This window comes from Kwoniella dendrophila, chromosome 4 (genome assembly GCF_036810415.1).
Source record: "Kwoniella dendrophila CBS 6074 chromosome 4, complete sequence".
NCBI lineage: Eukaryota > Fungi > Basidiomycota > Tremellomycetes > Tremellales > Cryptococcaceae > Kwoniella > Kwoniella dendrophila.
In genome coordinates this window covers 189,501-209,036 of record NC_089479.1, presented here as the reverse complement: position 1 = coordinate 209,036, position 19,536 = coordinate 189,501, and the positions used below count along the sequence as shown (strand labels likewise).

The 19,536-nt window shown below is 37.3% G+C and overlaps 11 protein-coding genes across 11 annotated transcripts; 6 read left to right on the top strand and 5 right to left on the bottom strand.

Moving 5' to 3' along the window:
* Positions 1 to 175: 175 nt before the first annotated feature.
* On the bottom strand, positions 176 to 1,011 carry L201_003216 (uncharacterized protein; the record flags this gene model as incomplete). The annotated part of the gene is made up of 3 exons (XM_066218974.1): positions 176 to 260; positions 368 to 723; positions 823 to 1,011. The coding sequence occupies 3 exons, from the start codon at positions 1,009 to 1,011 to the stop codon at positions 176 to 178; spliced, it is 630 nt and encodes a 209-aa protein (XP_066075071.1).
* A 737-nt stretch (positions 1,012 to 1,748) lies between these two features.
* L201_003215 (uncharacterized protein) lies at positions 1,749 to 3,432 on the top strand (the record flags this gene model as incomplete). The annotated part of the gene is made up of 7 exons (XM_066218973.1): positions 1,749 to 1,986; positions 2,245 to 2,417; positions 2,595 to 2,694; positions 2,775 to 2,831; positions 2,929 to 3,064; positions 3,143 to 3,281; positions 3,412 to 3,432. 7 exons carry the CDS (start codon positions 1,749 to 1,751, stop codon positions 3,430 to 3,432), a joined length of 864 nt encoding a protein of 287 aa, XP_066075070.1.
* Positions 3,433 to 3,808: 376 nt separating this feature from the next.
* On the bottom strand, positions 3,809 to 6,078 carry L201_003214 (uncharacterized protein; the record flags this gene model as incomplete). Its single annotated transcript, XM_066218972.1, has 13 exons — positions 3,809 to 3,856; positions 3,938 to 4,357; positions 4,427 to 4,577; positions 4,639 to 4,711; positions 4,765 to 4,900; positions 4,956 to 4,994; positions 5,046 to 5,098; positions 5,153 to 5,176; positions 5,240 to 5,260; positions 5,321 to 5,443; positions 5,506 to 5,614; positions 5,684 to 5,819; positions 5,903 to 6,078. 13 exons carry the CDS (start codon positions 6,076 to 6,078, stop codon positions 3,809 to 3,811), a joined length of 1,509 nt encoding a protein of 502 aa, XP_066075069.1.
* A 903-nt stretch (positions 6,079 to 6,981) lies between these two features.
* L201_003213 (uncharacterized protein) lies at positions 6,982 to 7,788 on the top strand (the record flags this gene model as incomplete). The annotated part of the gene is made up of 2 exons (XM_066218971.1): positions 6,982 to 7,291; positions 7,355 to 7,788. The coding sequence occupies 2 exons, from the start codon at positions 6,982 to 6,984 to the stop codon at positions 7,786 to 7,788; spliced, it is 744 nt and encodes a 247-aa protein (XP_066075068.1).
* A 638-nt stretch (positions 7,789 to 8,426) lies between these two features.
* L201_003212 (uncharacterized protein) lies at positions 8,427 to 9,197 on the top strand (the record flags this gene model as incomplete). Its single annotated transcript, XM_066218970.1, has 1 exon — positions 8,427 to 9,197. One exon carries the CDS (start codon positions 8,427 to 8,429, stop codon positions 9,195 to 9,197), a length of 771 nt encoding a protein of 256 aa, XP_066075067.1.
* A 765-nt stretch (positions 9,198 to 9,962) lies between these two features.
* Positions 9,963 to 11,185, top strand: L201_003211 (uncharacterized protein; the record flags this gene model as incomplete). Its single annotated transcript, XM_066218969.1, has 2 exons — positions 9,963 to 10,767; positions 10,821 to 11,185. The coding sequence occupies 2 exons, from the start codon at positions 9,963 to 9,965 to the stop codon at positions 11,183 to 11,185; spliced, it is 1,170 nt and encodes a 389-aa protein (XP_066075066.1).
* Positions 11,186 to 11,856: 671 nt separating this feature from the next.
* Positions 11,857 to 12,558, bottom strand: L201_003210 (uncharacterized protein; the record flags this gene model as incomplete). Its single annotated transcript, XM_066218968.1, has 4 exons — positions 11,857 to 11,953; positions 12,092 to 12,205; positions 12,402 to 12,493; positions 12,556 to 12,558. The coding sequence occupies 4 exons, from the start codon at positions 12,556 to 12,558 to the stop codon at positions 11,857 to 11,859; spliced, it is 306 nt and encodes a 101-aa protein (XP_066075065.1).
* Positions 12,559 to 12,979: 421 nt separating this feature from the next.
* On the top strand, positions 12,980 to 14,915 carry L201_003209 (uncharacterized protein; the record flags this gene model as incomplete). The annotated part of the gene is made up of 2 exons (XM_066218967.1): positions 12,980 to 14,527; positions 14,634 to 14,915. 2 exons carry the CDS (start codon positions 12,980 to 12,982, stop codon positions 14,913 to 14,915), a joined length of 1,830 nt encoding a protein of 609 aa, XP_066075064.1.
* Positions 14,916 to 15,139: 224 nt separating this feature from the next.
* On the bottom strand, positions 15,140 to 15,857 carry L201_003208 (uncharacterized protein; the record flags this gene model as incomplete). The annotated part of the gene is made up of 2 exons (XM_066218966.1): positions 15,140 to 15,357; positions 15,440 to 15,857. The coding sequence occupies 2 exons, from the start codon at positions 15,855 to 15,857 to the stop codon at positions 15,140 to 15,142; spliced, it is 636 nt and encodes a 211-aa protein (XP_066075063.1).
* A 678-nt stretch (positions 15,858 to 16,535) lies between these two features.
* On the bottom strand, positions 16,536 to 17,086 carry L201_003207 (uncharacterized protein; the record flags this gene model as incomplete). The annotated part of the gene is made up of 2 exons (XM_066218965.1): positions 16,536 to 16,726; positions 16,795 to 17,086. The coding sequence occupies 2 exons, from the start codon at positions 17,084 to 17,086 to the stop codon at positions 16,536 to 16,538; spliced, it is 483 nt and encodes a 160-aa protein (XP_066075062.1).
* A 1,094-nt stretch (positions 17,087 to 18,180) lies between these two features.
* L201_003206 (uncharacterized protein) lies at positions 18,181 to 19,519 on the top strand (the record flags this gene model as incomplete). The annotated part of the gene is made up of 2 exons (XM_066218964.1): positions 18,181 to 19,167; positions 19,274 to 19,519. The coding sequence occupies 2 exons, from the start codon at positions 18,181 to 18,183 to the stop codon at positions 19,517 to 19,519; spliced, it is 1,233 nt and encodes a 410-aa protein (XP_066075061.1).
* Positions 19,520 to 19,536: the final 17 nt, after the last annotated feature.

Here is a 19,536-nt window from a genome sequence, read left to right as displayed (position 1 = left end):
TACAATCATACGGTGACATTCCTTGTGAGTTTCATTGGCAGTTGAATGATCAAGACATATGGTATGCATCAAGATCGTATGTATGGGTTGAATTTAGTGTACAAAGTACAAAGGGCAATCCGCTTGACAGAATATTCCGTAACGTATGAAACGAAATGAGAGGTGCTCGTCAAATTTACTGAGAACTGGTGTCTACCGTATCAATCTTAGTTATGATTTCTTGACCTGAAAGCTTATCTGCGATATTACTAATTCCCAATCTGTATGAACGAAATAGAGTGATCGAATACGTCAGTACATTATCTCGTTGCCAAAGCGTCGCCTGAAAGATGTTGGAGGGCAGATACAGAAATACAGGTAGACTTACTCAGGATAACAACAAATATCAAAATCTTTTCTAGTCCCACCCATCAAATATTCTAAACCTTTTGAACCAGCTTTTAATCCATGTGCATATTTGCCTGCTTTTGTACCACCTTGAAATCCAATAAAATCTCCTGGTGATACTTCTCTTTCTTCAATATCTACATCTTGTCGATTAATATTATTCGCAATTGGTAAAGATGCATTTGGTACTTTTGAATCTTTTTCTCTAGGATGACTCTTTTGATTCTTTTCTTCTTCCTCTTGATTCCCTAATATAGATGAATCAATTAATTGTAATATTCCTGAACCACTTAAGATGTATAGCCATTCTGAATCGTTAAGATGATAATGTATTTGCTATGTAATGGAATGAAAATGAAGCAGTCCATGTTAGCAGTTTGATAAGGTGAAACATAGCATGATTCGTTATCCGAGGGGGTAATTCATCATACTCACGGTAGATTCGCAATGAGGTTCCAATCTGACTTTATGTACACCTAAACCTGACTTTTGCATTCCTACCGTATCGGACATACAAGTACTGTGTCTAACAGCTTCTCTATTCAAATAGTGTCCATGTCCTTTCAAGGCTGAGTCTATCTCTTCAGCTTTTAAAAGTGGATGATGGGGTTCCTTTTCGCTCATTATGATAGAAGTAGTGGAAGGTTTTTCGTGGATTTAAATCGTTAATTGCAATTGATATAGTTACTTATGATTTTGGTAAATGGGAAACAGAAAGTAAAATGTGTTCACTGATGGGTGTTGACTGTTCGCTCTCCTCAATCTATCCTGCCCCATCAAAGTCGTCATTTTAGCTTCCTCATGTTCAGCTGGAGCTTTGAACGCCGGATTAGACCGACGCGTTATAGCAATATCTGACAGTATTAAATGATAGAGATGTACCTACTGTAAACGAAGTATTTCTTGTTTAGTCAATGAAATCCGGATGATTTGAGAGGTATGTATTACTGCTGGGATAGCTGATCACTGCTGATATCTGCATATTTGTTTCATTGCGAAGACATGACTACAAACATCCAGTAACTAAATAAGAGACGCGTAGAAAGAAACCTCCCAAGTTGACTCAAAGATAAGATAACCCTATAATTACAAGGTGAAATGAAATGGGATAAAATACGAATAAATGAAATGGAAGATATTCAGGTGATCCGCACTTGACTTCACTTGACTTCACTTACAAGCTTCCCTTCGGTTTAGCTGTCCATTTTGATCTAACTTGGAACTCAATATCGACCCGGCAAAAGATATAGTATTATAACTACATACATAGGGAATCAAGTCGATAAGAATCGCTTTGTAACAGACACTACCAATTGTACAGATTAAAAAGTCAATCAATTTGGCACATATCCGATATCAAAATGGCTGAAGTAGCCCAACCTATCGAATCTCAACAATCACCTATAAAGCAGGAAGAACAACAACAAAATGGAGATATAGAAATGTTAAATGGTGCGGATAGTCAGACACCAATAGAAGGCGAGAAAAAAGAGGAAGAAGGGGATAATAAACAGGACGAACCAGAAGAAGAGAAAATACCTGAAGATGCTTGTGAAACGTTGTATTTACAGAATTTGAATGAAAAAGTTCGAATACCTGGTAAGTCTATGTATCCCTCCCTTATCAAAAACGTATAAGAAAAAGCAAGGGGAATACTACATCTATCTCGTCTAGAAGGCTTTTTTCTGTATATTTTGTATACACCGAAGAAGGTTGAGGATCATCTGTTAGACAGCACGATAATACCATACAATCTAGAAAGATCAAACATCGGTTATATTATGATCATCAAATGTCTTCTCCGGGATGATATCCACGAGAACAACTTATACTAATTCTTCTTTTCAATCCTCACAGTCATAATAGAAACATTATATTCATTATTCAAACCTTATAGACCTTTACATCCAGTTATAGCACATCGTAATGTTAGAATGAGAGGTCAAGCTTTTATAAGTTTTCCAGATGTTAAATCAGCAAATGAAGCTAAAAAGGACGTTTCTGAATTTCCCCTATATGGTAAAGCTATCGTAAGTTCTACTAATCGATGTTATATCCTATCATATCATATCAAATCGTATCATATCATATCATATCATCTTCAGAATGATGTTTACAAAGATAGGGAGGGAAAATAAGCAGATTGACTGTTATATAAATATGGGTCTTTGTCTTGACTAATTCAATTTCCATTTTTTTATTTTTAGCAAATATCGTTTGCACGTGGACGATCAGATAGTATAGTAAAGAAATTAGAAGGTGATGAGAAATTTGATGAACACCAAGCACATAGATTAGAAGAGAAGAGTGAGTGTATTGCAATTCATTTTGAATATCGCTTTATTGTTTTCTGTGTGATAATACTAATAAATTACCTATGAATACAGAAAAGAAAAGGCGTAATAATCCATTACGACAAAAAGCCCAAGCTAAACTTAAAGCTGGTAAGTATCACCATTCACCCTTGACATCTTTATCAAATCGGTCAAACCAAGATGTAGAAGAAATGCTAATAACGTTCTGATCTGTGGCTTTCTGTAGAAGAAACAGGTGCACCAACAACTAAAAAACAAAAATTACAAATGCCTGATGAATATTTACCACCCAATAGTGTATTATTCATTCAAAATTTACCTGAAGGTACAACATCTGATGATCTTAGAGAAGTCTTTGAAGTGTGAGTGAAGTGTCCATTTTGGCTTGATAAGTCATAAAAGATAATATCGGATCACTAATTCCACTTTCTCAAAAATAGACATTCTGGTTTAGTTGAAATTCGTACAATTCCAGCTAAGAAAGATATCGCTTTCGTTGAATTCCAAGATGAAAATTCTGCTACATTAGCTAAAGATGCTTTACATAATTTCAAAATTGATGGTGAAACTAAGATGAAAGTGAGTCTTCATCGATCGTCTTATACTATTATCCTCCATAACATTCATTTGTTCAATCGTGTCTTTGAATGGCTTATTTATAGAAAAAGCTAATTGATGATCATCACATCTTTTTTTCATTTCCCTTCAGGTTACATATGCAAGGAAATAAGCAGAAATTTGGTACTCGCTTGGACTAAAACTGCTTTTCGTATTTTCCTCTTTAGATATTTGCATTATTCAGTGACGATTCAAGAAAGCGGTAGATACATACGCAAAAGCGAAAGCAAAGGACGCATATATGCATAATCTGTAATATAGTAAAAGCAAGAGGAGCACTTCTCAAAAGGGTTGATGAACAGGAAAATTCAATGATAAAAAAATGCATTCGATGACGTTGTAATTCTAACAAATCGCGAAGAAGAAGGCAACTAACATGTTGTATATGTTTGTTCATTATCATGATAACTCCAGTACAAGAAACTATTCTATCTGTGGCCACCGTTGTGTGTATATCTCCAACTTTCAGGGTACAGAGACGATAACTACTAAAATCGACCAGCACGGAATACAGCTTGAGTAGCGATTCTTCTTGCCTAATAACACAAAAAGGGGATTATCAGCAGGTATCCTGTTTTGAAACCATATCAAGCGGAAGATGTGAGAATCTAACTCACTTGGTCAAGTGAGATATTATCTCTTTTCAACCTTGTACCGGCCTCATCGTCTTCATCTTCCTCATCATCGTCATCATCGTTGTATGATCCTCTCATACCACCATTAACCAAAGGTGTTTTACCTGCATTACCGAACATTCCGCCACCCGGTCCAGTAGCTAACATAGGTGCACCAAACACAGAAGGTGTTTTACTATTACTATTGTCAGGTGATCCAAATGCTTTAAAATCACTTATAATCTTTCTAGGTGGACTTGTAGGCGATGTAGCAGTCAGAGATTGTGGTGTAGGTGGTACTTCAGGACTAGAAGGTGTAGGTATAGATTTTTTACGTGGGGGTAATCTTCCTCCAGGGACATATCCAAATCCAGCTGAATAGTTTTGCCGTCTGAATTTCTCTGTTAACCTTTTACCTGGAACCTAATTACATTAGATCGTTGAGTTAGCGTCCATGCAAGGGATATGCATCTTAAGCATTGTCCAACTCACATTAAGTATATCACCGACTACATCACCAATATAAGTAGCATTCATCCAAGTTGAAACATTCTTTTTAGCATTATCATGAGGAGCGTAAACATCAGGTAAATGGACCTGTTTAGTCTGTTCGTTTCGCAACAATAATCGTTCATGCAATTCTCTAAAGTCGAATGTCAGCTTATTTACAGGGACTGAATGACGTCTCTGCAGAGAAAGCTTACTGTGCGACTTCTTCAACCGATTCCATGGTTTCACCCTTCTGCCTGATTCTTTGTGCAACTTCAACACCAATTTCTGAATAAAAGAGAAGTAAGCTCTGGCAGGAACGCATAAAAGGGTCAGCTTACCCGCTATCAATCTCTCCATATCCATATTCTCTAACACACTTCCGACGATCGTAGTTGCTAACAGATCGGCAGTTGTAAGGGGAAGCATGACTCCGGAAGTCATGTTGCATATTGCTTGGAAGAAATCAACAGCACGCTAAACGGCTTGTAAGTAAACACCAACATTGCATGAAAGGGGTATATTGACTTACACTGTATCCTGACAGTGTATCTTCACATGCTACCATGAACTATAGCAATCTGTCAGTAAATATTACATTGAAAGCTAGGTAGCAACTCACAAAGGTAATACCGTTCTGAGCCATAGTTCGAGCGATCACAAGCGGATCATGACCTGTGTAAACCTGTCAGCTACAGGAAGCGATATTCTGCTTGAAAGCTGACGTACCATCAGGATCACCACCCTTGATTTCTATCGATCGGATTATTAGCATTTCTTTTCCAGGCTAACCTAGCCCTCTAACTCCTAACTTACGATCACCGCTTTCACCGATACCTATTGATGGAGAGCATCAGCTATTTGGCTTGTCAGTCAAGAGCCCACCAACTAGCTCACCGTGAGGAGGAGCATCAGCCACCAAGACGACCATCTTCGCTGCCTCTTGTCTCCATTCTAAATCAGTCAATGTAGCTGCCATACCAGCGGTGACAGCTTCAGGACCATCACCACCTCCGGAAGCTGTATTACGTATGTGTGTCAGCCAAGAACATCGAAGGGGCGAGTATAAACCATCAGCTAACCTGTTAGACCCTTCAAGTATTCTTGTACTTTTGGTATATCCGATGTGAATGGATGAGTCTTATATACATATGTGTTATCCTGTGGAGGATGATCACGATAATTTACGATCTAAGTGGTATTGCGGATATCAGCTATTTCGACCGTCCGGGGTGACAGACAGAGGGATAGCTAACTCACACCGACCCTAACATCCTCAGGACCATTCAGGCCTTCTTCACCTCTGATCATATCACATATTCCCGTTATATGATCTCTCACTGAGTTGATATATTTCTGCATTGATCCTGTACAATCTAAAATGAACGCTAGGTCTCTGTTCAGATAATGTCAGCTAGTGCTCTTCTGAAATTAGATAGCTGAGACTATATCAAAATTCATCTGATATATAGCACTCACATACATTTCCCTCTACTCGATCCAATACCTTCTACAAACTTTATATCATAACTAGTCACAGGGGGAACACGTTCAGCGGTTGGTGGAGTTGCTTGTCTATGATAATATGAATAATATGGTGATCCGTATGATCCAAAAGATCCACTTGATGAGTAATCATCCATATCATCATCCATTTTGATTGTTGTGTGAGGAGGGAAGTAAGGAATGGCTAGTGAAGGGTGAATACAAGTTATATAGAAAGGTGATTCAAGTTGAAGTATTTATATGCTCTAGGTCGGTTGACTAGGTTGGAGTAATCTTGAGCTTTGATACTTTCAGGGATATGTCAAAGAAGAACAAAGAAATCAGAGAATGTTTGAAGTATAAAAAAAAGCATCAACCACCTTAGACTGTAACAACAATATAATAAAATAATTTCGATAACAATCCTGAAACACTCAACTTACTTACTGTACACTAGATGTTTCGTCATCTCATTTTAAGTAGATCAATGCGTTCATCCTATTATTCTTGTTCGTTCCTGAACACCGTGGGCAAGTAGAAAGCTTAAAGGTTGTCTGGGTGGCAATATCAAGACAAGCAAAATTGAAGCTGTACTCCAGTAAGATAAAACAGTTATTTAGAACCATACATTATACCTGCGTTCTCGTCTTCTCACCTAGGGTGCCAAGAGCTCGGCTAACCAGAAGCACCAGATACCTCGACATATTATTTGCAAGAGCTGTCATAGAGAATCATGTGAACATCTGAAAGAACGGTTTTTCAAGGATAGCACAGCACGAAGCCGAGTCAATGAGAAAGTACTTGTTGGGGTCATTATGGGAAACTCACCGTCATTATTGAACGTTGTCATGTTGACTAAGGAAGATCAATGATTCGAAGACTAAATTTGCTTAAAAGGATATTCAGATGATGATGATTCTGTATAAGACACTGCATGTTAATTTCGTGAGTATACATATATAAAATACATTCAGGATTGACTAATTTTTTCCAAATTCCATATCCAATTTCATTTCATACACAACATAAAAACTTGTATCATTCATTTGTCTCATTGAGAATCTGCATCAGTAATGGTTACGCCAGATACTCCATCGATCTCATCAGATTCTCTCAATTATTCAGGGGAGATAGCTCAGAAGTTTTCCGCTCTTGTCAATATAAAATGTCAGCCAGCTGGTTATCAAAGATTCAGTTTTAACCCCATTGTACCTATAAGAGGAAGTGATTTAACAGAAGCTGACACCAGATCATTAGAAAAATTTAAAGAGGGATCACATTATGTGGAAGGTAGTAATGATATTTTCAAATATCACCCAACATGCATAATTAGACCATCTAGAATGAATGAACCGAATTCAAGCTTATTAAGCTCAGGCTCAAGTAAATTTGAGAAATAGGAAGCTTATATCGATGAAAATGACTTATTTGATAAGTATACTAAAGACCTGCCACATATATTACTATTTAATTCAATTGAAGATGAAGAAAATGATCGTGATGATGGCAATGAAGTATTGATTGGTCAATCGAAACTTGATGATGAATTAACAACACAATTACGTGAACTAGGGCAAGACATCCAAGATTCCGACAATCCAGAGACTAGAAGAACCAATTTGAGTGCATATCACGTAAACAGGCTAGGTTTAGATAAACGTATAGCTTCTTCGAATGGAGAAATATCAATTGATGTTACATTTCACGTACTTGGTTACCGTTTGGACAATAATAATGCTTTGGAGACCGAAGGTGCCCGTGCCGAAGGTGCCCGTGAAATACTTGCCATCACCACATGCGATTCACTTCTTCCAGAATCTCTTAATCCAGCAGATTGGCAAGTTGTACTTAGTTGGTACCAAATTTCCTCAGATTATTAGAAAGCCTCCTCTTCATCTGAGGTTGGACTAATGAATAGACGAGAAACAGTTTTGTCATTGTGACGATTGGATCTCTTACTGATTACTAGGCGTTACACACGCTTTTTGATATGCATACCATGAGCGTTAGGTTAATTACGTTGAAATACATAGGCACATATACAGTACGATTCGAGACACTTGACATTCCACTACTTTTGCCACCATGACATCTTGAACGTTTGAGCGATGTGGCCCTCCTTGCGCTCCCTATAGACCTTGTATCTTCAGGCATAGGCCTGACCCACATTCGATTTTTCCTCCCTTGGGCCTTCTCTCACAATAGTCAACCTTTGTCTCACACTACTCCACCTTCACAAACGTTGACTACTGTATGATGTAATGGAGGTACAATGAAACAATGGAAAGCTCAGCGCGTCATACGAGGGGACCCCCTTCGAGCTCACCTTTGAGATCGACTTACGTACTGTAGCTTGACCATTACCGTAGACATGTATATATACAGTATATACAGGTCAGTCACATTCTCTTGCCACTTATACATCATAAATTCTAATCACTCTTCTTCACCTACAATATCATTTGGATTAGTTTTCGCTTACCATCAACTTATTAGTCAGCGTATTTCGTCTCACAACATGTCTCCAAGCGAATACTCCGTTTCCTCATCGGCCTCATCATTAGCTGGTAGAAAGGTCAAACAACACACTGTTAAGCTCAATACCACGTATCGAGACACTACAGAAACGAATGGAAAACCTTCAGGTGGTCCTCACAATTATTCTTTCTTTGAATTTGATGTAGCTGATGGCACAAGTGATGAAGATAAGAAAGCTTTTTTTGAACTCAAGAATGATCTTCAAGATGAAAATGGAAAGATGAATTTAATGAGACGATGGACAAACGTTCTTTCTGCTACAGATTCTACCCAATCGGAAAAGTGGCAAGGATTTATTACTGATAAAGGATTAACAACCCAGAGCGAAGAACAACTAATTGTGTTCAAATCAAAAGATGATGGACGCTCAGAGATCAATTCACACGGCATTGATCGTGATACCAAAAGAAGTATGTTGGTTGGAAAAAGAAAAGGTGGTTCTTTCGAAACTCAAACCTCAAAATTGGGCTTGTCACTTAACGCCAACAACGATAGTAACGAAGATATTTCAGTCAAGATCGCTCAAAAAATTCCAATTCTATATTCAGCGAAAGGCGATGATAGTAGATATTTAGCTATGACGACTAAATCACAAAATGAAGGTGGATTTCCAGGTTTACAAAGTGATCAACCTACTGATTGGTCAGGTGAGCTCACCTGGTGGGAGCTTTTACCTGATAAAGAGGACGAACAAGAAGGAGTTTCCTCAAAGGATACATCATCATCCATCGAAGGAAATGCAAGCATGTAGATAAGCACTATACATTGCCATTTATCCCCAACTTGCTCCGACTCGCAACGTAGATCAGAGCTATCCTGATACACAGTAATGTATAGTGTGATGCATTATCTGAAAGTTTTCGATTTCTGGTGAGCTCACACTTGATTAGAGCAAGATTATCATTCAGTATTCAGCGAAGACAATTTCATTCTGTTATTATTGTATGACATACCCGTTCGCAGAACTAGTAGTATACAAGCAGATCCAATTCCGGATTACTTATCGTGATAGTGCCACATGATAAAGGATCGCCGTGAGAAAATATCGCCACATAGAACCAAGTAGTCTTCAATTCCTACGTATCTGCTTAAAAAGAATTTCGCGACTATTCAAGACACTTTGTTACTAAGATAAAGGAGTTCTTCGTCATGGGCATCGACTGCCAAAAGAGGTGCGTTCAGATGGTCTTCAAGTTCTGTTGACTCAAAAGGAGCATGTTGCGAAGTTCTCCATCACGAGAAGGTGTTTATTGTTAGAAACCCAGGATGATTCTGATAATGACGTTCATTTCGTCATAAAAGCCTTCTAAGCATGAGAAGCATTTTCTTTTTTCTACAAATAATCCTTTCATCGTCTTTAAACCATAAGATAACAACTGTCCCTATGGTCTGACCAGGAGATTAACGATGAAGGTACTGTATATAATCCCTCGATAGTGAATAACTATTTTCCCTCGTTTACACGTACTACAATACACTTGAGTGACATCACCTGAACGCCACACAATCAATTCCCATGTCTTCACAATCTCAAATTAGATTACCATCAACCTTGAGCTCAAGCTGGAACACCAGATCAAAACCTTACACCGGTAAATGCCATGAACTCGATAGTATAGTTTCAGTTGATTGGCGTCCCTTTAGCCAGATTAAATATCCAACAAGACAGGCTGATGAAGATCACATCATCGAACAGCTACATGGTGTTGAATTCAAAGATGTACCCTTTGGAGCAATCAGGATTTATTCAATCTCACCAATAGGTGGAAGTGCAACCTTACATAATTATCCTGTTGTTCAGCCGCAACCTAGAGTTGATCCTCAAGAGATTACTTTTTTGAATGATTACTTGACTACGAAGCTACCTCATTCATCTTCAGAATCGAATTCTCAACATATAATGAAGCATTACAAGGATTTTAGTGTCAATGGTGGATCAGAGATTTATACTGCTGATGATAACAGATTAGGGAACTCGAATGATTCCATCAAAAACCAAATGAGAATCCTTGTTGAAAGAGACCAATTTATGGATATACCAGTCCTCACCAGAATTGCCCATCATACTAATTCCCCTTCCTCTTCAAGACGTTTTAATGGAAATCGAGAAAGTTCTCAATCACGACATTGGGACGCAAAGTCAATCTGGACGAACACTAATTTGAGAGATGAAATGAATACTGGATTACATCGTTTATCGTCAAGCAAATCTATAGAATTCGACTCTGAACATACCACCAATATTCCTTTGAATTTAGAATTAATCGATTCACAATTTCCGGTAACCCACAGAGGTATTGTTGCTCTTCCAGCTCAAATGAGTATGGAATGGGTAACACAATTTTTAAACCTAGAAAACTGGATGATGAAATAGAAAATGATGATGGAATTTTCAATTTACGGGTTCCAAGTGAACCTTATAAAAACCAAGCATTTTCCTCTCTTGCTGGCAATACAATTAAATTAATTGACGGTCATGTAGATAGACAAAGTGAATTAAATCTTGATAAGCCAACACATAGAAGTGTCATTAGGTTAAGATGGTCCAGAAAGTTATCCAACTCTGAGTTAGCAGATACATCGGCACTCTCAGAAGTTGTAAATTTTGGAAGTCCATCGAGAGACCCGTTCGTGGATGCTCAGAGATATTCAACTCATGATATTGACAGTGATGCTGCAGATGATCGGACTTTATTTGGCTCAGAGGCAGGAGATGAAGCTCCACGATGGGTTCCTTGATGTAGTAGATTACAACACTATATAGTATAGTAAACAAGGTGGCTAATCGTAGGACACTGTGTAGATCTGGTCAAATATTCTGATATGTGGTAAATGGCTTTTGAATTGCTCGTACTGTATCCTGCGTTAGCAAAACTGTATGGGTATCATTGAGTAGCTGTAGAGTGCAGAAAAAACTGTAATAACGTTGATTGATCTTTTCAGCTTACTGTTGTTGACTCTTATCAATGGTCGACTAGATGAGCTTTTCAATCTTAGCCTTCATATTCAAAAATGGTATTTTCATGGTATTTAGAATGATCGCTGTGGTGGTAAACATATAAATGAAAACTCCGAATTTATGATGTGTTTTAGGTGATAAAATTACGCATATGACCGTTGTCGTTTTTAAGTATTTGCATCGTCATACGTGATATGATCAGCGTGAATTGTACTTCCTTTTTCCGTTTGCGAACAGCCTACTTTGCCTTAGTCTGACATTCGTAAGTATCTCCACGTAAAGTTAGTCCTCTATACCTCTGGACAGTAGTGTGGATCACTTGAGTCAGCACAGCTAAGATATTGCTCACCCCGTAGTAAACCAATAAATTACAAATATGCATTTAAAATCCCATGATTCAGAAACCTAAATAGATCAAATCCTCTCCATAATGATACTCGTTCCACCCACTCTATGTTGTGAAAGCTCGTACTATCTTGGCAGCGATATGAAGGAAGAAGATTGATGCGATGAATGAAAGTGATAAGACGATTACAACGAATGGGTCACTAGATAGCAACAAAAAACAATGATATCAGTAACAAAGGATAAACCTGTATGAATCCTCAGTCATACGACGTGGTGCTATCGAGCGATGTAGATGGATCTGATCTAACGACCCGATTTCTCTGCAAATCATTACTCACACTTTTAATCCTGCTTCACCTGAATCTGTATAAAGTTTTAACATTGTATTACTTGATCCACCTGCACCTGCTGCTCTAGCTGATGATGGACGAGCAGCGGCTGGCGCACGTCGTCTGTTTTATATTATATAGATTTCATATAGTTTCAAACGCGTTGATTATTGATATTATAGGTGAAGGAATGGAGGATGGATGAAAACGTTATTGTACCGATTTATCGAAATTGCAGAATGGTGTAATAAAGACAAGCAGAACGACGCAGATTGTCAGCTTAGACGCTTTTCAAACAAGAAGATCGTAATATACTCACCTTACAGCATTGGCACCATGAGGTCTAGCAACAGCAAAAGCGGAACTTGATCCACCTGGTGTACCTGGGGAAGTTGGTCTTTTTACGTCGGCCTGTTTGGGATATAGGATCGTCAATAAGATATTCTACTTTGTTTGCATCTGAGTAACCTTACCATTCTGAATCTGATTCCAGGAGTATGAGAGAAAAGAGTGTCAAGGTGTTTATGTATATGTAGAAGGTTAGCGAAGAAGTAGGTGAATGTCAATATCCAATGTTTAATGTTATCATTGACCGGTTCCACGACGTTTGGCGGGTGTACAGTGTATGCCGGAATAGGGAATATCTATTCATTACACCCATTTAAGCGAATAGTCTTTATAGTAGGAGATGAAACCTCCACTCGTCGATCACCTCTGATCTCTATCTGGACAATTCATAATTTCTGAAATTCAAAACAGTAAATGTATACTTGTTGCTTTTAGGTGAATACAGAAGATCAAATACACCTCAAAACACACAAGTCATGACAATAGAAAGGAATCAACAGTGATAGAGAACCGAAGAGTCGAAATATACAGGCTGAGCAGTTTATCAAGATGACCAATACAGGTCTTATCCCTTCATCTTTCTTACCGCCTTTACCACGTTCACAATACACTATATCACCTTTACAACCTGCAGACATATTAGCTCGTATATCAATCTTGAAAGAATTGTACCTACCTCCTATACACGGTGGATTCACTTCAACAGATAAATTTGATGATGAAGATGATGAAAATCATAATGCATCTGATATAAGGGGTAAAAAGAGGGAAAGAAGATTTTCTGCTGGTTTAGTTGAAACTATGGATAAAATTGGTTTAGGTTTAGATGTACCCATAGAGTCAACTTTAAATGGATTATCTATTGTGAAAGAAGAGAATAATATGAACTCTGAGAATGGAGAAGAAGAAGAAGATAGCGATATAGAAGAAGAAGAAGAGCAGGACAATCAAGATCAAGAACATTTAGATCCATTTGAAAGGGAATGGTCAGAAAAATGGTTAGGTGGTATAATAAGACGAACTCAAAATTGGATTGAAGAGAATAGCGATGATCACAATGATGATAATGAATCTAATGAAAAAGATTATACGATAAAAGATATGGAAATTATATTAAGAGATTCTACAGCTGTTTTAGCTATGATGGCAGGAACAAGTGCAGCTGGATCTTTAACTAGACATTTAATTTTCCCTTTATTACCTTGTTTATCTGATGCTTTATCAACATTAAATTCAATAAATAAACAATCATCAAATAATCTTACTTTATCACCTGAAACAAATACTTTTTTAGCTTCTTTATCAACTTCACCAACTTCACCTAAAACCTCTTTCTTAAAGCATCGTAGAAGGCAATCTACAACATCTTCGACTAATTTATCTTCATCACCTACAACATCAACAACATCAACGTCAATCAAGAAGCAAAAAAATAAAAGTAAAACTGGAAAACCAGTATTACCTATTTTATTACATGATGCACCAATGGGAGATCATTTATCAGTTGGTGTACAAACTTGGGGTTCAGCTATTTTATTAGGTAGAAAATTAGCTTTAAATCCACAAGATTATGGTTTATTCTTACCTTCAGATCAATTAATCTCAAAAGAAAATGGTATAAGAGTTCTAGAATTAGGTGCAGGTACAGGATTGTTATCAATTCTATGTAGGAAATTATTAGATTTAAAATCAATACATGACAATAAACCAACCGAAAAAGGTTTAATTGTAGCTACTGATTTCTTAGATTCAGTTTTGGATAATTTAAAGATATGTGTGGACCTAAATGTTTCATCGAACCCTACGTTGGATACAAACGTCACACAAAATAATATCAATGAACATGAACAAGGTATACATATAGCTAAATTAGATTGGACCACTTTCCCTTTATTCATGGAATCTAATTTCACGGAAAATACAAATGAAGAAATGTCAAAATTCATTAAAAATGCAAAAACGAATGAGATTAAACCATTTGATCTGGTTTTAGCAAGTGATTGTGTATACGATGAAACGCATGCTAAACTCTTAAGGCAAGTTGCCAGTTGGACTTTGAAATTACCTGATGAAAACGGTGAAAATGGTGGTACTTTCGTAAGTATCCTTTTTTCCGTTCCCTCAATTCTTGAACGTTTTGAGCCACGAGATTGTATTTCTATACTAATTGTATAATATGCTAATGACATGATACACTATTTAGCACATCTTATCGCCATTAAGACCAACTTTTGCACCTGAATTAGAATCAATTGATATACATTTCCCACCATTATCAACGTACAAACCATTATCTGAGCGTCAAAAAGCAGCCTCACGGACATCACAGGTAGATTTGGATTTGAAAGGTGAAGGTTTAGGTATAAAAAGAGGATTGAAGTTAGGTACAAGAGGTCAAGGTAAGAAGGGTGTTAAAGGTAGAAAAGGTGAAGGTAGAGTTGATGAAGAAGGTGGTTATTGGTGGTGGGAAGTTGGATGGGGATAGAAATGTCTCTTAGCACTGTTTGAATAAGATAGAAAGATAGATCGTGTACATTGCATATACATTCGTAGAGTCTGTGATGAAGTATCTGATTTAAACATAAGATATAGGTCGGACTGGACGGAATTCATGTAATCGATAATTATAAATCATGCATACAATAACCGTGACCATTATTATTCTCTTATATTCGAGATTAAGAATGAAAACACAGATAGATAGATAGATCATCTTCTACTATATGACCGCTTATAGAACCTCTTTCTTTTCGTATGTCCATTGACGCCATAATCATACTGTGATAAGAAGTCTAAACTTGACATTGGGTGTTCAGCAGGGTGGGTTGAATTTGAGATGTCGAAAAATGATAAAACACTTGTTACAATTTGCCAAAACATGTTTTGGGGTTTATCAGTCTTTGACAAATTGCCGGACCATTTATCATCTACAGGTAGAGTATTGTAAAGATATCAGTGAAAATAATGTTTGTTCGTTACGCTTGGGAAATCAGAGGATAATGAGCTCACCTTCTTGTTTAGCTTTCATAAGATTTGAATAAGTATATGAATCTCCAATGTATGTATAACCTTTTTCCTTGATACAGATACAAATGTGTTTACTACTACTCTCATGAGGTTTAGTATTATATTTATGTTTATGTTGTTCTAAGGCCCTCTGTCTTTTTGGAGGATGTGGGGAAAGGCTGAATCTGACATTTTTTCTTTGTACTACATCGTTGATATTTGATAATTTTGAATGTTTATCAAGAATACATGATTTTCTGATTTTGAGAATTGAAGTCGGACTTGAATCTAAATCTGTAGCCGAGTTTGTTTCTGAAGAGTTATCTGAAGAAGAAGGTGATGAAGGTGGAAAAGATGATAAAGATGATTTGAACGAATCAATTGATGATGAGGCGCTTGAAGTATTGTATAGAGACGACATGGTTGATTTTAGCTACTGTAAGTTGCTAGTAAGTTGCTATGTCAAGAGATCTTGTCTGACAAAGATTCACCTTTGTATGGTAGAAATAACTGTACTGAAGAAGAAGAAGAAGAAGAAGAAGAAGAAGAGACCAGATGTACATGCATATGTATATATACGCAACAAGCGTAGTATCAGTCATATAGACGCAGATGGTACAGTATTTGGATTAACCTTATTTACATTCCAATCCTGAATCCAGCACCACTAGAGGATGCATCATTCTAGATACTGAGAATTATTTGTAGTACATCTTTATTTAGGTTCATATGGCATATGAAGGACGCATCCATCTGTACTCATTGCATATTGGCAATTCGCCAAGTAAATCAATTCGTAACCTTGTTCTAGCTGAAAGTGGCGAATTTCATCAATCTTGCCAAAAAGACAAAAAACTGCATCTACTGTAAGAGCGTAATAACGCCCGCAGTCATACTTTTTATATGGAAGATGGAAGACGATGAGCAATGCCTAATTACCTCTTTGATAAGAAGCATTGTGATCGGAACGGGCAGGAAGGTCATATTGATTGCATATGATAAGAATTTTTTCTTAATCCAATAAGCAATTCAAGCACAGTCTTCTACAATGACCGGTCACTTTGGTTCCAAAAGAATAACAGAACGGAGTCAATGTGTATTAATGCTTATTCTTGGGAGTAATCCAAATGATAAATTCACAATCTGAATCGTCGAATCGTACTTCCTCATTGTCCTTGTTTTCAACATGTGTGAAATTGAAATTATCTTCTTTGTTCTGGAATTCATGCTTTGCGTCTGTAGTAGCATTTTCACAAGCCACCATTTCGAGTGATGCTTGATCCTCTTTTACTGAAGTGCTCCCGGTAATCAGCATATTAGCTACTCGTTTTGTGTTTGGTTCATAAAAATTCACTTACCAGTATCATACTCTCCAGGTTCATCGGTAAAGACAACCCCATCATCGTTATCATTGTTATTTTGATCATCATGCAAGATTGATAGATCTTCATACGATGACATAGATCGTAAGGGCGAATCAGATGGAGTAATCAAATGATCCTCTTTGTCTGAAGATGCTTCAGAAAGTATAGTTGAAGATGTATTTTTGGTTGAATCACCTTGTTCAACTTCTTTTTCACTTACAGGTGAAAAAGCGTAATCTCGACTGACGACCTTGAGTGATAATGACGGTGATGTATAATTGAACATCTTGTTGAATATAAGACAGGAGACAGGTATATGTGAAGATCAAGTAATGTTGTGATCATTGGCTGATTTGATTGAAAAAGAAAGATTAAACTTGATTATCTTGGATGGATCATATACAAGTCACAGTGTAAACAAAGAGTTTGAAGTGAAGCACAATGCTGTAATGGTCCTGTTGCTCGAGTAATGTTCAGCAGAAACGAATAGGTTGAAGAGCGGTTTGATTACATACATAGAACTAAAGCCTTTATTTTTTGGTGTTTAAATAACGTTGATGTTGGAACGATTGCGGCGACTTTCATACTGTATTACCTACTGTTCAGATGATCTGTAATCAGCTTATAAATCGAATACTGTGGGATTGCGCCACTCTCGATAAGAACCGAGAATATATAATCTTATGTACAATATCCGTACTCTGTACAAATCGATAAGGTTAAACGATATATACAGTATAGAAGATCATAGCAAATATCTATGGAAGGGTACATGAATAATGATCCGGCCGGAAAGGATACCCCAAAGGAACACCCTCCTTTCGTACGACCATACTGTATCGATCAAAAGTTTAATTTTTAACTCGATCAATCAATCAAATCAATCAATCAATACACGTACTACTGATATTAAGCGAGATTGTTATCTATCTGGTATATATTGAAAAAAGACCGCACTAGTAAATCAAAGTATGCCGATCATTCCTCGATCAAATAATTCGTAACCTTATATACCCTTCCTTTCCCATGCTCATATCCAGCTGGTGATTGTTGTACACACATTGTTTACTAGACATAGTGTACGCGTAACATCAGCTGTTATCTTCTTTATTCATTATATTGTATTCGCATTTCATATTCTTTCTCTTTCTCTTGAGCGAGCTCGACCTTGTCTCTTCTACAATCCTTTTCCCTTGCTCTGAACGCTCTACAAAGCGATCAATTCTTCATCCCCAAAGCTCCTCGTTCATCAGCTTCTTGAAGCGACTGTACAGCCAAGCACCTTCAACAACATAACACCCACAATCAATCTCAAGACAATTCTATTTACTCTCTGCACCTTTGGAATCCAGACTACCTAGTCCCCTTCATCGGCGCAATATGAAGAATTTCAATCCCATTCTCTCTCGATCACCTCCTACAACAGCTTTGACATTCCCTCAAATCCATGCGCACTTTTCAATACAGAATGTCGACGAAGACACTTCTATACCTCCTACACCAGAATCTGATGGATCTAAAGGTGTCAGAATCATTGATCATTCACTTTCGATCTATTCTACTATTCCTGGAAACCATGATCATAAAGTTGATCGACTTCCTCGAATATCAAATATCACTACGAGTACAGGTAATAATCTTTCCAAAAGTGATTTCTCTGAAACTTCAACCATATCAACTTTACTTATTACACCTACCATAAATAGATCACCTGTATCTCATACTGTTCTCCTTCGGAATCATTCCAGCATCCACCTCGAGCATGAGGTAGGAGAGCAAAATGACAATGAGAATGAGCGTCAAGTTAGTGGTGATTACCAGGATCAAGCTTCGACCCCAACTCTTACTTCCCGTTTAAAGACACAGGTTCTGCAGCAACAGCAACTGGATCAAATAAACAGACAAAAAAGAATCGTAACTATTGAGAAAGAAGAACTATCAATTCAATACCAGAAATTGCATTCCACGAGAACCACCAATATTCCCCAAATCACTAATGACATATCAGAAATTGCTTTGACATACCGAGAACCTATAACAGATTTTGGTAAAGGTCAACAAATACACCTCAATTTCCTCCAAATACCTTACATCAATGACAAAGTTGACTCATCAACCCTAACTTATACAAGTTTTTCTTCATCCTCATCAACAAGTGAATCAAGCGGATATTCCGAGATTATACCCAGAGATGAAAGACAAAGTCAAATCTGGATGAACGAATATTGGTCTATGTACGATAGCAGGTTACAGCAAGAAAGAGAAGAAAGGCAGAAACTCAGAAGATTCTCTTCAGACTCAAACGATGAAGGAGTTAGGAAATGGTTGATCAGCCAGCAACACCATGCAACCACGAGAAACACTCAGGTAAGCTCTCTTCCTCCGTTTCATTTACTTCGACTCCGATTTTCAACACTAAAACAAGCTGTATACAAACTCTGCTAAGACGGTACGAATTTTCTTGTAAACGTAGTACAAAAGAAAAAGTTCTTTTTCTTCCGATTGTCGGAGTCAATCAAATTCGATTTACACGACACTTTCTCCAGATTTATGGGTTGATAAGCCCAAAGTCAGTAAAGCAATTGTATATTCTCACACATCAAAGATACAAGCTAAATCTTTCAAGAGATTATTGAAAATTCAATTGATTTCAATCTTATTGGTCGATGAAGCTGAAAAGCATAAGCAGCGGGATTCAAGGTCAAATAGTGTATACTAGTGTGCATTTTAAGTAAC